Below are 18,161 nucleotides of genomic sequence, written 5' to 3'. Positions count from 1 at the left end.
GTGTGGGGAGGTTCACGCTATTCCCTGCAGTCACCTCCCCCCCCTGCCCGCCCCGGGATGCGACGGATATTCATGTCTCCCCTCAGAACCTCCATCAGCCCAGAAGAACCATCGTACACTAGGCTGAGTAAATGGCGTCAGGCGTATCGTATGATATCGAAAGACAATATTGAGATGTCTGGGTAGAGCTAAATGATACATGCATCAACCTAAAAAAAATTGGTTTTTCTCTCCTTTTCTACCCAATTGTACTTGTCCAATTCCCCCACTGCTGTGCCGGTCGTGGCTCCACCCCCTTTGCCGATCTGGGGAGAGTCGTAGACAAGCACTTGCCTCCTCTGATACATGTGCAGTCACCGACCACTTCTTTTCACCTGGCAGCGTGGAGTTTCACCAGCAGGACGTAGCGTATGGGAGGATCACGCTACCCCCCCCCCCCTTCCCCCAGTTCCCCTCCCCTCCGAACAGGCCGACCAGAGGAGGCGCTAGTGCAGCGACCAGGACACGGCCAATTGTGTCTGTAGGAACATCCGACCAAGCCGGGAAGTAGCGCTGCCGGGAATTGAACCCGGGTCTCCGTGGTGGTAGGCGAGTGCTTTTGCCTCCTAGATGCCCTACTGTAAATCAGGGATACTCAACTTGCTTTGCCCGGGGGCCACTTTCGTGAAATGATAGAAGGCCAGGGGCCAGTTAATAAACAAACAATATACATTTTTCTGTATCAGATTGTAGGTTTTTGGGGTGTCAGCCGGAGTTTAGTCTGACAATGTTGTGCACACCAGATAGTTAGTTAAGTTAGTTAGGTTAAGTACATATGTGCCTGGGTAGCGAGCAGACGTCAGTATTTGACAATTTAGCAGCTAAATCATAGATTATTGAAAGATATTCCATATTCCAGACTGAAATATAACAGAAGTGGAGTATTGGCCAGAATGACATGTATGTGTTAATTGCCTGGACAGAGTGAATTGAGGTGGCTCTCTGGAAAAAAAAATCAGCGTGAAAGAACTGTTGTAATTTTCCCAAGGAGGAACCAGTGGTTTGGTCAGTGTGGCAGACAGATGTGCTGTTGTTTTCATCTGGAGAGTGAAATGCTGATAGGAAATCTGTCAGGGGAATAACAAAGAGTGCTGAGGTGTAGGGATAGTTCACAGCACTGTGCTAACTGTTGCTACGCCTGCTCTTCTGGCTCTCTGTGAGCGTGTTAACAAGGCCAAGATGTGTTGACTAGCAACATCAAAATACAAACTCCCATGTTGGCCGCACTATTCTCACTGACAGGAGGGGGCAGCAAATAGGGCTTGGCAATATATCGATGTCTCTTAAGCACTGGAAACATGCTACAACGTCAGCCTCCACTTGGAGCGTTGCAGACTCAAACGTCAGCTTGACGAGGGGTCGCAGGGGGGTCCCCAGCAGAATGAGTCAATTGTGTGATTTCAATGAGTAGAAGTTAGCCCAAGGAGGTAAAGGTAAAGTCCCACTGATTGTCACACAATGTGTGAAATTTGTTCTCCGCATTTGGCGGACACTCAGACCACAAGGCCACTGAGCTGGTCTGAGGAGAGAATGTAGTGCATATATACTTAGTAATAGCTTTCACTCTCTCCTGTTATCTCCCCATCTACATTATATTATACTTGCGCTGTTCACGTCAGCTGTGTTGTCGAGTCACATTTTCGGGGAGCTGCACGCCGCCTGAGCAGGCAAGCTCGCCAGCCATGGCATAGCCCTCGGCGTATACGACGAGGGCTTTTGACGTTGTAGCATGTTTTCCGCTTTAGATTTGGATATTGTAATATTGTGATATGGCATAAGTGTTGTCTCTTCCTGGTTTGAAAGGCTGCATTACAGTAAAGTGATGTATTCTTCTGAACTTCAGGCTGTTCTAGCTGTTCTATTATTTGACTTTACCCACTTGGTCATTAAATCCACATTACTGATGATTATTTATATTTAAAAAAAAAAGTGTAACATTTACTCATTGTGTAAATATTTTGTGAAAGCCCCAACACTTAGGGAAGGAAACCCTGTCGTTTGCATTTTATTTTGATCACTGCCTTGTTTGAGTCAAATTGCTTGTGACATCTAAATATGGCTTTGACTTACAACTGAACATTTCACCCACTTCATAGAAAAACACCCAGATATATATTATTGTGTATCGCCGCTCAGCCTAAAGATACCGAGATGTGATGTTTGGTCCATATCGCCCAGCAGCAAATTAAACTCTTATGTGTTGTTGCATCTTGTTTCAGCACCGTGCCTAGTTGTTGGAGTTGTTGTTTATTTGGACCAAGCCCCCAGGAATGGACCCTTTTCACGGGGGCCATTTTGTGTCGAAACGGCAGAATAAACACAGGTGCAAACAAAACACTAATGAGGGTTTCCAAATTCAAATCATGGAAGTTGGAAACCCTCATTAGTGTTTTGCTTGCACCTGTGTTAACCCTGCCTTTTCGACACAAAATGGCCCCCGTGAGAAGGGTCTATAGCGCTGGGCTGTGAAGCCATTTGAACATGGTGGCGAAGCTCTGTATTGCAAGTCACGCGACGCCATGCAGTCCAGAAAGGAAAATTCCCATCCCCTTGCATGGGGACCCCGGCAGCTGTTAAACCCAGGGGAATTTTTTCCGGGTGTCACTCAAAGTATAAAACGACTCTTTTAATTATCAACAAATTTTTTATGGGGCATTTTTTCTTCAGAAGCCACTAAGAGCCGTATACGGGGGTATTTTCTTCTTGTAATACAATCCATGGGTGGGAGGGGTGGGAGACATCATGGAACACGTCATGGCACACATGCGCACTTCGCCTTGGGCTGCATGGTCAGGAAGTAAAACCAGGAAGAAAACCCCCCATGATGGCTTCATGCGCCAGTGAGCAACCTCCGTCCGAATGCATGGGTGGGCGTGGCACGTCCCCTATCCAGTTCTTTTAATACATCCATGGTTTGGACCAGCGGGGGGTCAGCGGTGCCTCTGGCCTGGTGGGTCAGGATATTGGTGCCTGTTGGGACACGCTCATTAGTGGTCAGAGAAACCCGCTATTAGCACAGCATCGTTAAGTGCTGCTGGCAGTAACCTGCGCACACCGCTTGATTTATTCACCAGGTATATTTATGGATCGACAACACATTCAATTATTCTGGCTCAACTCACTCTCATTCTGGTATAGCGGGGAAAGAATGCTCCGTTATCTTTACAACCATCCATCGAAAGTATCAAGCAGGCCTGCTTTATTGCACAATCGAAATCTTCTTCTTTGCCATTTTCAGCGTGTACTGTAGGTTGCTAGCTTACTAGCTAGCATTGTTGTTGTTGTTGTTGCACAGCGGCGGAGGCATTTGACACGCATGGAGCGGAAAGCGATTTCGTCTTTCCGCTAGGGGTGGGAATCGCTGAGTAGCTCACGATACGATATCGTCACGATACTTGGCCCTCGATAACGATATTATCACGATACAGCGATACTGCGATAATCGATATATTGGAAGACGATACATCACGATACCTGTGTAACTGAAGAGAAAAAAATACCCCTAAAAGGCAAGAAGCAGGTATTATGTATTTATTAGCAGAATTGACATGAACTCTCTCAGAGTTCACTCACTCACTCATACCATTTTCGATACCACGGAGGAAAAGTTACACATTAAGTCTTTTTATTATTATTATTAAAACAAGAAAACCTATATAACCTACCTACCTATATAATTTCTAAAAGTAGATATTAATGATCAAACATTTCCATTCATGTAGCCTACAGTATTTATGTTTTTGTTTAAACTACAAACATAAATAAACGTCAACTTGAAACTATGTTTGAACTACCACACACAGCATAATATTTTAGCCTGTTTATTAAAAAAAAATTTTTTAATAAACATATCGATACTTGGTGCCAGTGTATCGATAACGTATCGCAAGTGGAAATATCGTGATACCATGAGTATCGATATTTTGTCCCACCCCTACTTTCCGCTCCGACTCAAAATGGTCGGAGGCGGAGCCAATGGCAGAGCTTGCAGCGAGCAGAAAGGGATTTCCCTTTCGCTCCGACTGAAATGGTTTGAACCAATGGCAGAGCTTATCTCCACAGCCTGCTTCTGTTGAGACAGACTGAGTCTTCTGTTGAGACAGACTGAGTCTTCTGTTGAGTCAGTGACCACTGCCAGGGTGGAAGGTACTGTACTACTTTGTTTCATATTGTTTCATGCTGGTTGGGCATGATCGAGAACCGGTTCCAAGGTTCCAAAATTCAAAGGAATCGAAACTCCAAATTAATCAAAATGTTCATTTTGATTCTGCTTATTGATTACCAAAAACAAATAAACGTTTACAAAAGTTCATAATAAACGACAGTGGTATGATTATGATATTATGAACATGACTGAATATGGCTTGTGTAAGGGTTTTTACCCCCCCCCCCCCCCCCCCCCCCAAAAAAAAAGGAAGAAAAAAAGGAAGAGGTAAAATAAGCATGTGACGCCCCTCAAAGAATCGGAATTCAGAATCGTTAAAAACCGGAATCACTAAGTAGAATCAGAATCAGTAAAATCGATATGATATGATATGATACCCAACCATGCCATGCTTCTGATCTGTAGTGCACAAACTAACCTCCAGGCTGTAGAAGGCTATGCTGTGAGGCAAATGAGCTGCCCGCCTGCTTTCTTCATAAGGCCTCATTCTGACCTGCTTAACGTCCCTTTTCTGTTTTGCTCAACACAGGCAGCTTCTTGTTGTTTGTGTGTTTGTTATTGGTTGAATGAGCATTGTGTTGGCTCGCATGTGGACTGGAGGCATGCGCTGGTCAATGGAAAATCCCCACGGCCCAACAAGCTCCGGACTCACAGACCCAGGATCTGGGCTACGTCATCAGCGCCTCGGTCAGACCCAGCTGGGCCTCAGACTATACTATTAAGGCTATAAGTGATGAAGTGTTTCCAACATCAATTCATTTTCAAAGTGTTATTTGAGTGGAAGAAACAAGGATTCTAAAGTTATCAGAGGTTATACAGTAGCTGTTACAAGTACCCAGGCAGTGATACAGTAGTCAAGTCAACTCGGACTCAAGTCCAAGTCCTGGACACATTTTCACGACTTGTAACTCGACTTGGACTTGAGCACTGGTGACTCGGACATGGACATGGACATGGACATGGACATGGACATGGACATGGACATGGATGTGAATTCGGACTCGGACTTGTTCATTGATCAAGGCTGTTGTTTTTTGTTCATATGGACTTGGACTCGGGTAATGGGGACTCGAGATATAGTGACTTGACTACAACACTGTTCCCCTTTCATCACCCTGATCCTTTCCATTAGGGACTCTCCCAGGTCCCCATCTCTCTCTCCCCCCAGTCACACGTGTCCCTGCCACCGCTCAGACCCGGACCGCCCGCCCCGCCACGTGACGCTGCTTACAACACTGCAGCTCAGCCTGCTTTGTAGGTGGTGCCTCAGCCGATTAGTGTGATCCAAACAATGGCCTTACTTCTCCTGTCACCTCTCGCCACCACACACACACACACACACACACACACACACACACACACACACACACACACACACACACACACACACACACACACACACACACACACACACACACACACACCCTGGACTGGAAAAAAGTGCATGTGATCTGATCATCTGCCTCTATGTGGAGCAGCTTAAAGACTCCACTCGTGCAGGGACTGGTGTCTGGAATCCACCATCCACCAATCTGGTTTTGAAAGGCATTTGAGAGGAAAGGCTTTGTTTAGCTCCAAAAGTGACTCCATGAGCTCTGGAAAAAAAATCCCCCCAGGTATTATTACCCTCATCTTTTCTTTTGGCCCCTCCCCCAGGTCGTTGCTTCATCATGCTCCACTCCCTCTACTGATCTGTTCTGATCTGGGGAGAGTTGTAGACTAGCACATGCTTCCTCTGATACATGTGCGGTCACCAGCCGCTTCACCGCCAAGACGTAGCGCGTGGGAGGATCACACCCCAGTTCCCCTCCCCCCCCCCGAACAGGTGCCCACCGACCGACAAGAGGAGGTGCTAGTGCAGCGGCTAGGACTCGTTACCCCACCAGCTTCCCACCCGCAGACATGGTGGAGGTACCGTACCGCTACTGGGAATTGAACCCGGCTCTCCGCGGTGGTAGGCCAGTGCTTTTAACTGCTCTACTGTACACTACCCAGACGCCCCTGTATTACCATCATCTTGCTTCCTTATAGAGAAATATCCATTGAAGTTATTTTTTTTACTATTACCCCATTATGGTTTGTGATTTTAGAATGAGCTTGGGCTGAAACTGTGCACATGTGTGTGTGTGTGTGTGTGTGTGTGTGTGTGTGTGTGTGTGTGTGTGTGTGTGTGTGTGTGTGTGTGTGTGTGTGTGTGTGTGTGTGTGCGCGCGCATACGTGTGTGTGTGTGTGTGTGTGTACAGTCTCACACAGATTTGTTGAGTCAGACAGACCTATGGAAGAAGTGAAAGTGGTCCTGGTGTCTGCTGACGTCTCTGTGTGACGCCCTGGAACAAGGCCCTGGTTCTTCATAGGAAAAGCATGGTCAAATCTCCAACCTCAGTTTTCATCCACTGGCACATCACAACCATAGCCTGTATTGGGTCGATGATGGAGGCACCGTTTTTCCCCTTTCTCTGGATGGAGCAGAACAGAACAGAATACTGATCCAGTAGCAGCCAGCCTGTCTAACTATCTGACTGAGAAGCTAGCCTGTACACTGACTCTACAAGTAGGCTAACAAGCAAACAGAAACTAGCCAACGAGCTATGGAGAGAAAGACACGAAGTACAGCCTGCTAGTGTTATTAGTATATTCCCCCAAAGAGAAAGAGGTTCTGGGCTGCTAACCTGGCTCACTCACACTTGAGGAATAGAAGAAAAGACCCTGATTCACTTAGCAATGCCTTTTCCACTGCAGCCCTGCCAGGCCAGCCAGCACTATGGAGCCTTGTGGGGCTCTGTCCATTTTGCCTTCTGTCTCTCCCACCTCTCTCTCTCCCCTCCTCTCTGTCTCCCCTTTTTATTCTTTGTTGTTCATTTTCCACACATTGTCCTCGCCTCCCTCCTATCATCTTAAATGGGTCAACAGATGTTAGAAAAAGGAAAGATGGGAGGAGATAGGGAAGGAAGGAGAGAGAGGAGGAGGGACCGCCAAGACTAACTTTCCACACGGGCGGAGAGAGATGGGCCTCGCAGAGAAAGTGTGATCGGTAGAAAATAAAAATCAGAGAAAAGATCTGGCTGCATCTTGTTTACAGCTAGGCTAAATGTTTATCTTGTTTACAGCTAGGCTAAACGCTCTAAATGTTATCTTGTTTACAGCTAGGCTAAAGGGTTATCTTGTTTACAGCTAGGCTAAAGGGTTATCTTGTTTACAGCTAGGCTAAAGGGTTATCTTGTTTACAGCTAGGCTAAAGGGTTAAGATAAATCTTTCTTAGTTTCTTAGTATAACCTTGCTTGTATGGAAGTATGATTGCCGCAATGCAGAATAAACGGAATGGAATTTGGTAATAAAAATGGAATCAACTGTAAAACATGTAATATTGCAGAATTTCTCTGAAATTGATAAAAGTAGGCCTAATTATCAAAATCAAAAGTAGATAGATCTAATTATTGTAGTAACCTTAATTATTTCATAATTGTAAAATAGGCCTATTCCGTTTTCGATTGGGGTGTTTTGAGAGGGGGGCTCGGGTCTTGCGTGGGACCCTTAAGGCCCAATTATACTCGATGTTAAAGACGGAGACGGACAGAGCCTTCTGTCCGTACTGTGGCGTTCATTTCGTGCGTTTTCTGTCCGAAACGGAGCAAAACCCCACACACACTCATACATTTGACTCTCTACTGCCCACTGGTGAATGTATTGCTTAACATGATACCAACGTGAAAGAGGCATGGAAGTATGCGGGCAGTGACGATAATAACGTTTGAAACCGACGCATCTATTTACGTATGAAAATGGAGTATAAATGAGCCATTACGTCACCTCACAACTTGGTTTTCACTTTGAGAAACGTGTCGATGAGGCTGACTGAGAGAGCCAAGTCATCAAAAAGAAGAACGAAAAAACGGTCTGAACCCCAAAATGAAAATGGAAAAAACTGAATTTGGAAAAAATCAAACAGATTTAATTTGGCCCTACTGTATATTATGTATAACATTTAGTTCACTTTTTTGAAAATAGAGCAAGAATGAGACACATGACCATGGATTGTGCTCTCATTTCCTCTTATTTGGCCATTGTGAGCGAGCCCTGTGTGTCAGGCTAGTGTTAGCTGTGTCTTATGTCAGTGTGTTATGACAGCTGAATGAAGACAGACACAGACAAACACCCTGCTGTCTGCCACCATTCACACACAGACACGGCAATGGGGATTTGGAGAGTTGACAAATAAGAGCTACAAATAAGACCGAAGATATACGCTATGATTCTATGCTGGTGTCATGATTACAGCACGGCTGCCATAAACACATCATTATGAAGCGACGTATTGTGAGAAAATTCAATCAAGGAGGGAGTTATTGCCCAACAGACGTCTCACAGCGCGTTAAATATACTTGGACTGTGGTGACAGTAAGTGGGAGATATATAGCAGAGGGTATTTTGGGCAGCGGATGTACTGGTTGGACCCGGGCATTGAAATGCTTCTAATATGATGTGCTGAGTCATTGGAGTCTTTTTGCAGATGAAACTCTGGTCAGAGAGGCACAAGGCAGCAGGCCTGGCCCACTAAATGAATGCTGGGAAAAACACACGCACGCACACGCACACACGCACGCACACACACACACACACACACACACACACACACACACACACACACACACACACACACACACACACACACACACACACACACACACACACACACACACAAAACATGATTAACGAGAAAAGCCGCCTCTCCTTGGCCCAGATTTTCATGAATATATTCTGACCAATATTGACTTAGAGCTGCATGGATTTTGGTGTCATGCAGGCAGTAACTTTGCCCACACTCAAACCCACCCCACATCTATTTAGCGACATGTTTTCTGTCCCCAGGGATCCTCCAGGACCCGTCTTAGTGCCGCGTGCTACTACTCTACCAGGCTCGTCTGACACAAACATAGGCGCGCTTACTATCGGTGTTTTGCCTCTGGGATGCATGGATGTGTGTATACTGTATAGACCAAATCACCGTGACGTCACCATGTAAACAAATTTACTTCCGGGTACCACTTGGGGAAGGCGGCAGGTTTAAATGTGCATGTTGTCAAATAAATGCTGTCAAACCCTCTCGTTGTTTTCGGCCGACTACTTTCAATTTAAATGGTTAAACGGTTGGTAAACATGCTTGGCGGACGTATCTAGCCTTTCTTCTGTGTTTGTTTTATGTAGTGTTAGCTAGCTAATAACATTTGTTTGTCTGTCAAACTCGCTGTTTTTTTGTTACAGACAGAGCTACTGACGCCACGTTAATTTAATTTAGCTTCAAGTCTACTCTGGTCTGGTCCAACAGGTAAATTAGCTAGTCTGGTCTCCACTAACGTTAGTGAAAGTGTTGTTATGAATGATATTAAACAACAACACAACACGGACGAACCATTTTTGTCTTCTTTGTCTGTTTTTGTCTTCAACACATCAGTTTGTGCCGTCCACCGCCATTATAATGTGTGGACCCAGGGCTAACCGGAAGTAAATGTAAACATCCCCGCTGATTTGGTCTATAGAGAAGGTAGTCATTTGGCCAGTCCCAACCAGGATAATAGTGTGTGTTTGTAGATCCTGCTGGTTTTCCCTAGCTGCCATCTTCTGCTGCTGCCTGCCACAATGGTTCTTTGGAGTGCTGCCTGGTGGTGCTGCTGCCTGCCACAATGGTTCTTTGGAGTGCTGCCTGGTGGTGCTGCCTGTTACAATGGTTCTTTGGAGTGCTGCCTGGTGGTGCTGCCTGTTACAATGGTTCTTTGGAGTGCTGCCTGGTGGTGCTGCCTGGTGGTGCTGCCTGGTGGTGCTGCCTGTTACAGTATGTTGGCAAGAGGAGAAGACACAAATGCAACAGTGTGATGATGATGGATGAGGAGGGAGAGGAAGTGACATGAACAGCAAGGATCAGGAGGAGGAAACAAGACTTGGCTGTTCTCCTCGAAACAATATGTCTCTTTTCCTTTTAGAATCAGAATAAGTTTATTTGCCTAATATACTTACAAATGAATAATGTATGACAATATGATAGACTGTTAGACTACATCACTTTCTCTCTATTCAGTATCTATGCAGTAGTTGTAGCCAGAGGAAAGGGTAGTGAGTGACAGTGCCCTGCCTGCACTTTAGTCCAGTGGACCAAGATGCATTTACTCTAAATACAATGAGCAGCATGAATATGAGGCTCATAGAACACACACTTCCACTGGCTATAATGTGGCAAAGTGTGAAGAGATGCCATATTGTGCTAATATTGTAAAGAAATATCACTTCAAGACTCTATGCATTGCACATACTACAGTACAGGAGTCCAGCATCCAGAGACCAGAGGTTGTACGCGCGCGAGCGTGTGTGTGGTGCGGTGCGGTGCGGGGCGGGGATTCGGGAGTGTGTGTGTGTGTGTGTGTGTGTGTGTGTGTGTGTGGTTTTTTTGCGGGGGGGGGGGGGGGTGTTGGGGGGCATGTTTGCCTCTATTTAGATAGGACAGTAGGCAGACAGGAAAGGTGGGGAGAGAGGGGATGACATGCGGCAAAGGACTCGAACCCGCGTCAGCCGCGCGAGAGACCGAGCCTCCGTCGTACGCGTGCTACCAGGTGAGCCACCAGGTCGTGTTAACGGACCACTGCTGCCTACCAGACAAGAGTTCTCGGGAACAGATGGGAGGAACGAGCCGATGGCGATCGTCCTTTCACTTGTCTTTGTCCTACTGTGTCATATATACTGTACACGTCCTCAGGGTAAGCTGGCAGCCAGTGACCCATTTAGCACTGCAGACTACACACTTGAGCCTTGGAACAGGAGAACAAGGACTCTACATTTGCTGAAGCAGTTACCTATGATAGGTAGCTGTTTCCTAGGGAACATCCTGAAGTGATGTGTTTTACACTTCTGGAAACAGCAGCAGCAGTTTCTTCGGCATGAATAGAAGAAGCATGACTGTCCTCCTTAAGTACTAAAATGGGAAGGTTTCATGACTGTATGTTGAATCGTGACTATTTTCTATCAAGTGGCGATAGAGATGATTATTTTAAATGATTACACAGCTTTGTTGAATACTCTATTCTGATTGGTCAATCACGGCATTCTACAGTCTGTTATTTCTGTTTAGAACACGGCTCTCTTGAATACTCGATTCTGATTGGTCAATCAACAATATTCACCGGTCATTATTTCTCGACAACCGACCGCTGCTCTGCCACACCTGGATTAATCAGTTGATAAGAGCCTTTTGTCAGCAAGACACTACTAATTAGGCCAACCAGTTGCAGCTGTGGTGTCTTGTGTGCCAATTATGAATGAAACCGCTTTGTCGTTGAAAACGCTATTAAAAAATCTATTTGAATAATTATTTTTGTCAGATTATTGAATGATTTAGTTGTAGGCCGTGTTCTAAGCGGGATAATGTATATTGAGGCGGTGATTACTGGGAAATAATGACCTTCAGGTGAATCATTAAGCCCTCCGCTGCGCGTCGGGCTCAATCATCACCTGTCGGTCATTATTTCCCCTGTAATCACCGCCTCAATATACATTATCCCGACCCTTACATAACAGACCGCTGCTAGGTATAACGGACTATTGCTATGTATGCATGCCATTCTGAAATACTGGAGGAGCATGTCCAGTCATATCAATCTGCAGAAAGAAGTGTGGTACATTTCATGGTTAATTTTTTAGAATTCATCTAACATTTGTTTTCTTTCTCTTTTTCTTTCTTTTTTACCGTAGTCTTTTACCATGGTTTTGATCAGGGTCCTGATCACCCTGTCAGTGTTGATTTTGCTCTACATTATTCATTATGTAGGACAGTGCCAGTTGGTATCAAGGCTTAGCTGGAAATCTTGTCCTAGGATCAACACAGATTTGTTCATATTAGGGTTGGGCAATATATCGATATTATATCGTGATCATGATATGAGACTAGATATCGTCTTAGATTTTGGATATCGTAATATCGTGATATGGCATAAGTGTTGTCTTTCCCTAGTCTTAAAGGCTGCATTGCAGTAAAGTTATCTCATTTTCTGAACTTACCAGACTGTTCTAGCTGTCCTATTATTTGCCGTTACCCACTTAGTCATTATATCTATCCATGTTACTGATTATTTATCAAAAATCTTAGTGTGTAAATATGATGTGAAATTCAATTCAAAATACTTTATTAGTCCCTCGAGGGGGACTAATAACTAATAGTCATCCCTACAATATTGCTGCAATACTGGTCAAAATATATGTTTGATTTTGCCCATATCGCCCAGCCCTATCTTGTTTTAATAAAAGTGCTTGTGACAGCTCACATGTGGCTTTGACTTACGACTAAACTTTTTAGCCCACTTCATATAGAAAATACAGAGATCGTGTTTCGCCATTCAGCCTAAAGAAATACAGAGATATGATTGATGGTCCATAAGCCCCGTCCCTACAGTAGATCATCACATGAATCAATTCTTTCAGTTGAGTTAACCGTGTTTGGTGTTTGTGTTTTTCAGGTCCACACACTCGGATATCGCGGTGCCCCCCCAACGAGTACCAGTGTGGGGGGACGGAGCTGTGCATCCACATGAGCAAGCTGTGCAACGGGGAGCCAGACTGTACTGACGGCTGGGACGAGGGTCCACACTGCAGAGGTATCACTCACTTCTTCAGCATACTTTCAATCAGGCGCTTTAGTGTGAGTAAAGACAAAGAGTGCTGTGTAAGTTTATCAATGTTAGTGCGAAATGTTAGTATACGTATCTGTGTAGAAATGATGGGAAGGCGAGTGGGCTTCATTGGGCACAATCACAAAGTCTAGACTGTACAAATAATTGTGTGCATGTTACCATCGTCCGTATACATTTCCTACCCATCATCCTATCAAGGCTAGTTTCTAGCACTCAAAATATCCCCTTTTTCTTTTGATCACCACTGGGTCAGTACATCAACGGATGTGTTTCAGCGACTCAGTAGTAATTAAAAGAAAGTGCTAGAAACTAGCGATGATAATGCCTCGCACCGGGCGTAATTACCAGGCCTATTACAGAATCTTAACAACAGGGCACCGGCTCTTAACAGACTGATTTACTGGCCTTGTACTGTATAAGGGTTCATCCTGCACCCTCACACAGTGCACAGGGTGCTCCAAACATAGGCTGGATTAAGACTGGATTATGATACTGAAGGATTGAGCTGTGCTGTGTGTTAATTAAAACACATACCGGAGCAGTATGATAACAACATTTATTTTCAATAAAGCAGCAAAATGCTGTATGCCATGTGGAGACAAGAGCATGACGGACATTGTTTTTTGTGTGCATATGGAACAGGACAGACTAAACTGATGTGCTGTGTTAATGCTCTAAATTGCTGAAGCTGTCATTTTGAAACTTATTTTTGATTTGGTTATTTCCCACATCCCCTTTTAAATCAAAAATATTTCAACATAGGTTGAAAGTTTCCTTTACAAGGGGTTACAATTTTGTAGTTTTATATATCTGAACAGTTCAACATGGAAATATGTTGGAAAATATGTCATAGTGCCAACTACTGGCAACAACAAAAACAAGTTTTTTCTTTTTTCCGTTCGTCCAATCGACTGGGTGCGCTGCTGGGGCCCCAAGAAAGTGCAGCGTTGAAGTTTGTGCTATTTGAGCAATCACAACACGGCTTTCACGTATCCCAAGAACCATTTTCTCCGATCGACTTCAAACTTGTGGGTGCGCTGCTGAGGACCCGTGAAAGTGCAGTGTCAAATTTCATGCAATTGGACCAACTGGGGGAAGCGGTGCAGGCAGGGGGAGGATGGGAGTGCAGTGTGGGGGGGATGGGGGTGTGAAGAGTGGGAGAGAAGGATGTGTGAATGGGGTGAAGGGGAGGCAGGGGAACGGGCACTGCACTAGTAATAACAATACCAAAAATAACCAGCATAAACAACACAAACATAACAATCAAAACTAAACTAAATATGGGTTATACAAGTCCACCTTAGATAGAGACATACATATTCAGTCCAAAATACTGTAGGAAAATATTGAAGCGGTCATTTTGAAAACAAAAACGTATCTACTTTCCAGATGAACAGATGAAATATGCTCGTAAAAAATGTAATACCCTATTAAAAATGTGCTGATCCAGTTAACCGCAAACAGAAATTGATCATGTGAAAGACAAACAAAATATTTTGGGTAGTCAAATGGAACTGAAGCAGGGAAATATCCATTATTGGCACAATTCAGGGAAGTTCTGTTTGGCACCAGTAGGGGCAGATGAGAGCTCAGCATAGGACACACAAAGTGCATTGATGGACCCAAATGATTCTGAATAGTTACAAAGGTTATACAAATGTGAGAACAACTGGCAGCGACTGCTACTGCTGCACCACTCCTCGACACACTGAGGGGTGCTACAGGGGGGCAGTGGTGGTCCAAAGGTTAGAGAAGCGAACTTGTGACCGGAAGGTCGTCGGTTCAATCCCTGGAACCGGCAGGATAAATCTGGGTGGGGAAAGTGAAAAAGCAGTGTTTGTCTCTCCCTCATTACCACCACTGAGGTGCCCTTGAGCAAGGCCCTTAACCCCAACCGCTCCAGTGGAGTTGGTCAGTGGCCAGCAGATCAGACTGTGGTTGTACTGGTCAGCTTCCATGGTGTGAATGTGAACAGGGTGCTCCTGCAAAAGAGAGCATTGCTCTCAGTGAGACTCCCCTGAATAAATAAAGGTAACAAAAAACAGAGTTACTCTAGACTGCTTATTGATGAAGTCATTTCCCCCTCCTGGATTACTGTACCTAAGGCTCCATGGCAATGGGTGAAGCACTTTTTAACATTCTTTAAAGGAGCTAAGACTGCAAATGTCACCCTCTGACACTCGGTCACTGTAATTCTTCTGTGATGAGCTGCTTCGAAGCCATTGCTCCCCTGGTCCTGGTCCTGGAGGAGACAGTTATGTCCATGTTGTCCCTACAAATGTCTCGTAGCTATTTCCCCTTTAGCTTTAAACAGGCATCAATGTCTTCTAAAAAAATAGTCTTGACCCCTCGTCTCCTGCAAAATAGAGTTCAGGCCCAGCTCCAAACTGCCCTTTCTATCCAAGGTCTTAGACATAAAAGTGTTCTCTCAACCCAATTATTATATTTTATGAGTCAACATAATCTGTGAGGAATTCTTCTAATATGGTTTGAGAGCACTTTGTAGCAGAGAGAGACAAAGTGACCTTCAGCAGCAGATGCTGGGGAACCGCTTCCTTCTTAGGACTTGTTCACACAGGACACAGAGCAGCTGTGTGGCGTAACCCGTTTCCCATCTCCACACACGCAGCTCGCAGACCTGCAGTGATGGCTTCAGCATCTAGTCCACTTTCTCCATGTGGAGAAGAAGAACACAATCGAAATACCGTGTAGATGGTCATAATTTGCAAAGAAGAAGAAGCTTACTGTAGAATTAGAATGCTATCTGAGGCTAGTCTCCAGGCTCTCAGTGAATGTAAACCAGTGGATGTAATTAAAAAGCGAAGCTATTATTAAGATAGCAGCCTTCAGCACAGTAGACCGTACTATTTCAGATCACTTGAGAAAGTGGGTTGGTTTCAAGGACAAAGTTCAATCTCCACTGGTTCAACTCCTGTCGTTGCAATATGACTTCAATCTCATCCTCAACAGACATGTGGGTTCCATTTCAGGCCCCATCGTATCCTTCACTCACATGCTTCCACTTGGACATGATCACAATAATCACAATTATTATCAGCAAACATAAGTTTTCACTGTGACACACACACAGTTGTCCCTGCTTATAAATTGTAACGACTCCTAACATTGTTGCCACTCTCAAGAACTGTCTCAAATAATAAGTGTTTTCGATGTCACAGAATTGTCTACAGCTAAATGATACCAAATAAGAAACAGTCTTTTTCAGCCCATCCGGCTCCATTAAATTGCTTCACCATGGGTTAGGGACACTGTCTGCCAACACACAGCGAGCAGCTAGAAACCTTTTTCATGATGATTTGTGGTTTGATGAAAGAGCTGTGCAATCTTGTTTCTTTCAATTGAGGAATTATATCTCCAAAACAAAGACATGTTTATTCTTTAGGGATCTGGAGGAAATGTTCCATGCTTTTATCTCTTCTTCATGCTTTGACTATTGAAACTCTCTGTATTCTTGGCTCTGTCAAAAGGCTCTCTCATCTGCTACTTTGCTTGCGTGTTTACCAGAATTGGGCTCTCTGTGTCAAAGAGTTTATTGATCACTTTAAAGGCGCGGATAGCACCAAGCTTTTTTTTTTTTTTTTTTTACTTTTAAACTTTTTTTTAACTCAGGCATGTCTAAATCTCTATCATCTTTTAAATCACTTATTAAAACAAACTTAACTTCAACTTTCATTAAATCACCTTTACTGTAATCACTGTTTTTGACTCTTGCCTTACATTAATATTATATACGGTATATATATTTTGTTTTTATTTTTTTTATTTTTTTATTTTTGTGGGGAGTGCTTTCTGAGTTATAGTGATATTACTGAGTTTGTCCCTGGGATTAGCCATATCAGTGTACATCTAGGTGCATATTTTTCACACACATCAATAATGTTGTCACAATATTCAGGTCACATGGTAGGTGGAGCGTGCAATGTCTCCTCAGGTTAGAGGTGTGCATGTCCAGGGGATCTATGCTGTTACTGTAATGACTCATATGTCCATGCTGTTGCTGTAGTGACTGATATGTTCATCCTTTGCTCCCCTAGAGTCCGTTCAGTCATTCTGCTCACTTACTGAGGTGGGCACCTTTATCTCTCCACCTCCCTGCTATAGCTAGTAGCTACACAGTTACTGAGGTGGGCACCTTTATCTCTCCACCTCCCTACTATAGCTAGTAGCTACACAGTTACTGAGGTGGGCAGCTTTATCTCTCCACCTCCCTACTATAGCTAGTAGCTACACACTTACTGAGGTGGGCACCTTTATCTCTCCACCTCCCTGCTATAGCTAGTAGCTACATAGTTACTGAGGTGGGCACCTTTATCTCTCCACCTCCCTGCTATAGCTAGTAGCTACACAGTTACTGAGGTGGGCACCTTTATCTCTCCACCTCCCTGCTATAGCTAGTAGCTACACAGTTACTGAGGTGGGCACCTTTATCTCTCCACCTCCCTGCTATAGCTAGTAGCTACACAGTTACTGAGGTGGGCACCTTTATCTCTCCACCTCCCTGCTATAGCTAGTAGCTACACAGTTACTGAGGTGGGCACCTTTATCTCTCCACCTCCCTGCTATAGCTAGTAGCTACACAGTTACTGAGGTGGGCACCTTTATCTCTCCACCTCCCTGCTATAGCTAGTAGCTACACAGTTACTGAGGTGGGCACCTTTATCTCTCCACCTCCCTGCTATAGCTAGTAGCTACACAGTTACTGAGGTGGGCACCTTTATCTCTCCACCTCCCTGCTATAGCTAGTAGCTACACAGTTACTGAGGTGGGCACCTTTATCTCTCCACCTCCCTGCTATAGCTAGTAGCTACACAGTTACTGAGGTGGGCACCTTTATCTCTCCACCTCCCTGCTATAGCTAGTAGCTACACAGTTACTGAGGTGGGCACCTTTATCTCTCCACCTCCCTGCTATAGCTAGTAGCTACACAGTTACTGAGGTGGGCACCTTTATCTCTCCACCTCCCTGCTATAGCTAGTAGCTACACAGTTACTGAGGTGGGCACCTTTATCTCTCCACCTCCCTGCTATAGCTAGTAGCTACACAGTTACTGAGGTGGGCACCTTTATCTCTCCACCTCCCTGCTATAGCTAGTAGCTACACAGTTACTGAGGTGGGCACCTTTATCTCTCCACCTCCCTGCTATAGCTAGTAGCTACACAGTTACTGAGGTGGGCACCTTTATCTCTCCACCTCCCTGCTATAGCTAGTAGCTACACAGTTACTGAGGTGGGCACCTTTATCTCTCCACCTCCCTGCTATAGCTAG

The 18,161-nt window shown here is 44.7% G+C and overlaps 1 protein-coding gene across 1 annotated transcript in view; it reads left to right on the top strand.

Moving 5' to 3' along the window:
- The window catches only part of LOC310799432 (low-density lipoprotein receptor-related protein 1-like), a gene marked incomplete at its 5' end in the record, with an annotated part of 176,046 nt that overhangs the window by 36,543 nt on the left and 121,342 nt on the right, over nt 1-18,161 (top strand). The window contains one exon of the mRNA XM_083662014.1: nt 12,702-12,839. Within this exon, the coding sequence (XP_083518140.1) occupies nt 12,702-12,839 (138 nt within the window). The remainder of the gene's footprint in view (nt 1-12,701; nt 12,840-18,161) is intronic.

Source organism: Poromitra crassiceps (genome assembly GCF_964638095.1).
Source record: "Poromitra crassiceps genome assembly, chromosome: 27".
Lineage (NCBI taxonomy): Eukaryota > Metazoa > Chordata > Actinopteri > Beryciformes > Melamphaidae > Poromitra > Poromitra crassiceps.
The sequence above is the reverse complement of the archived record's forward strand: the minus strand, read 5'-3'. Positions and strand labels throughout refer to the sequence as shown.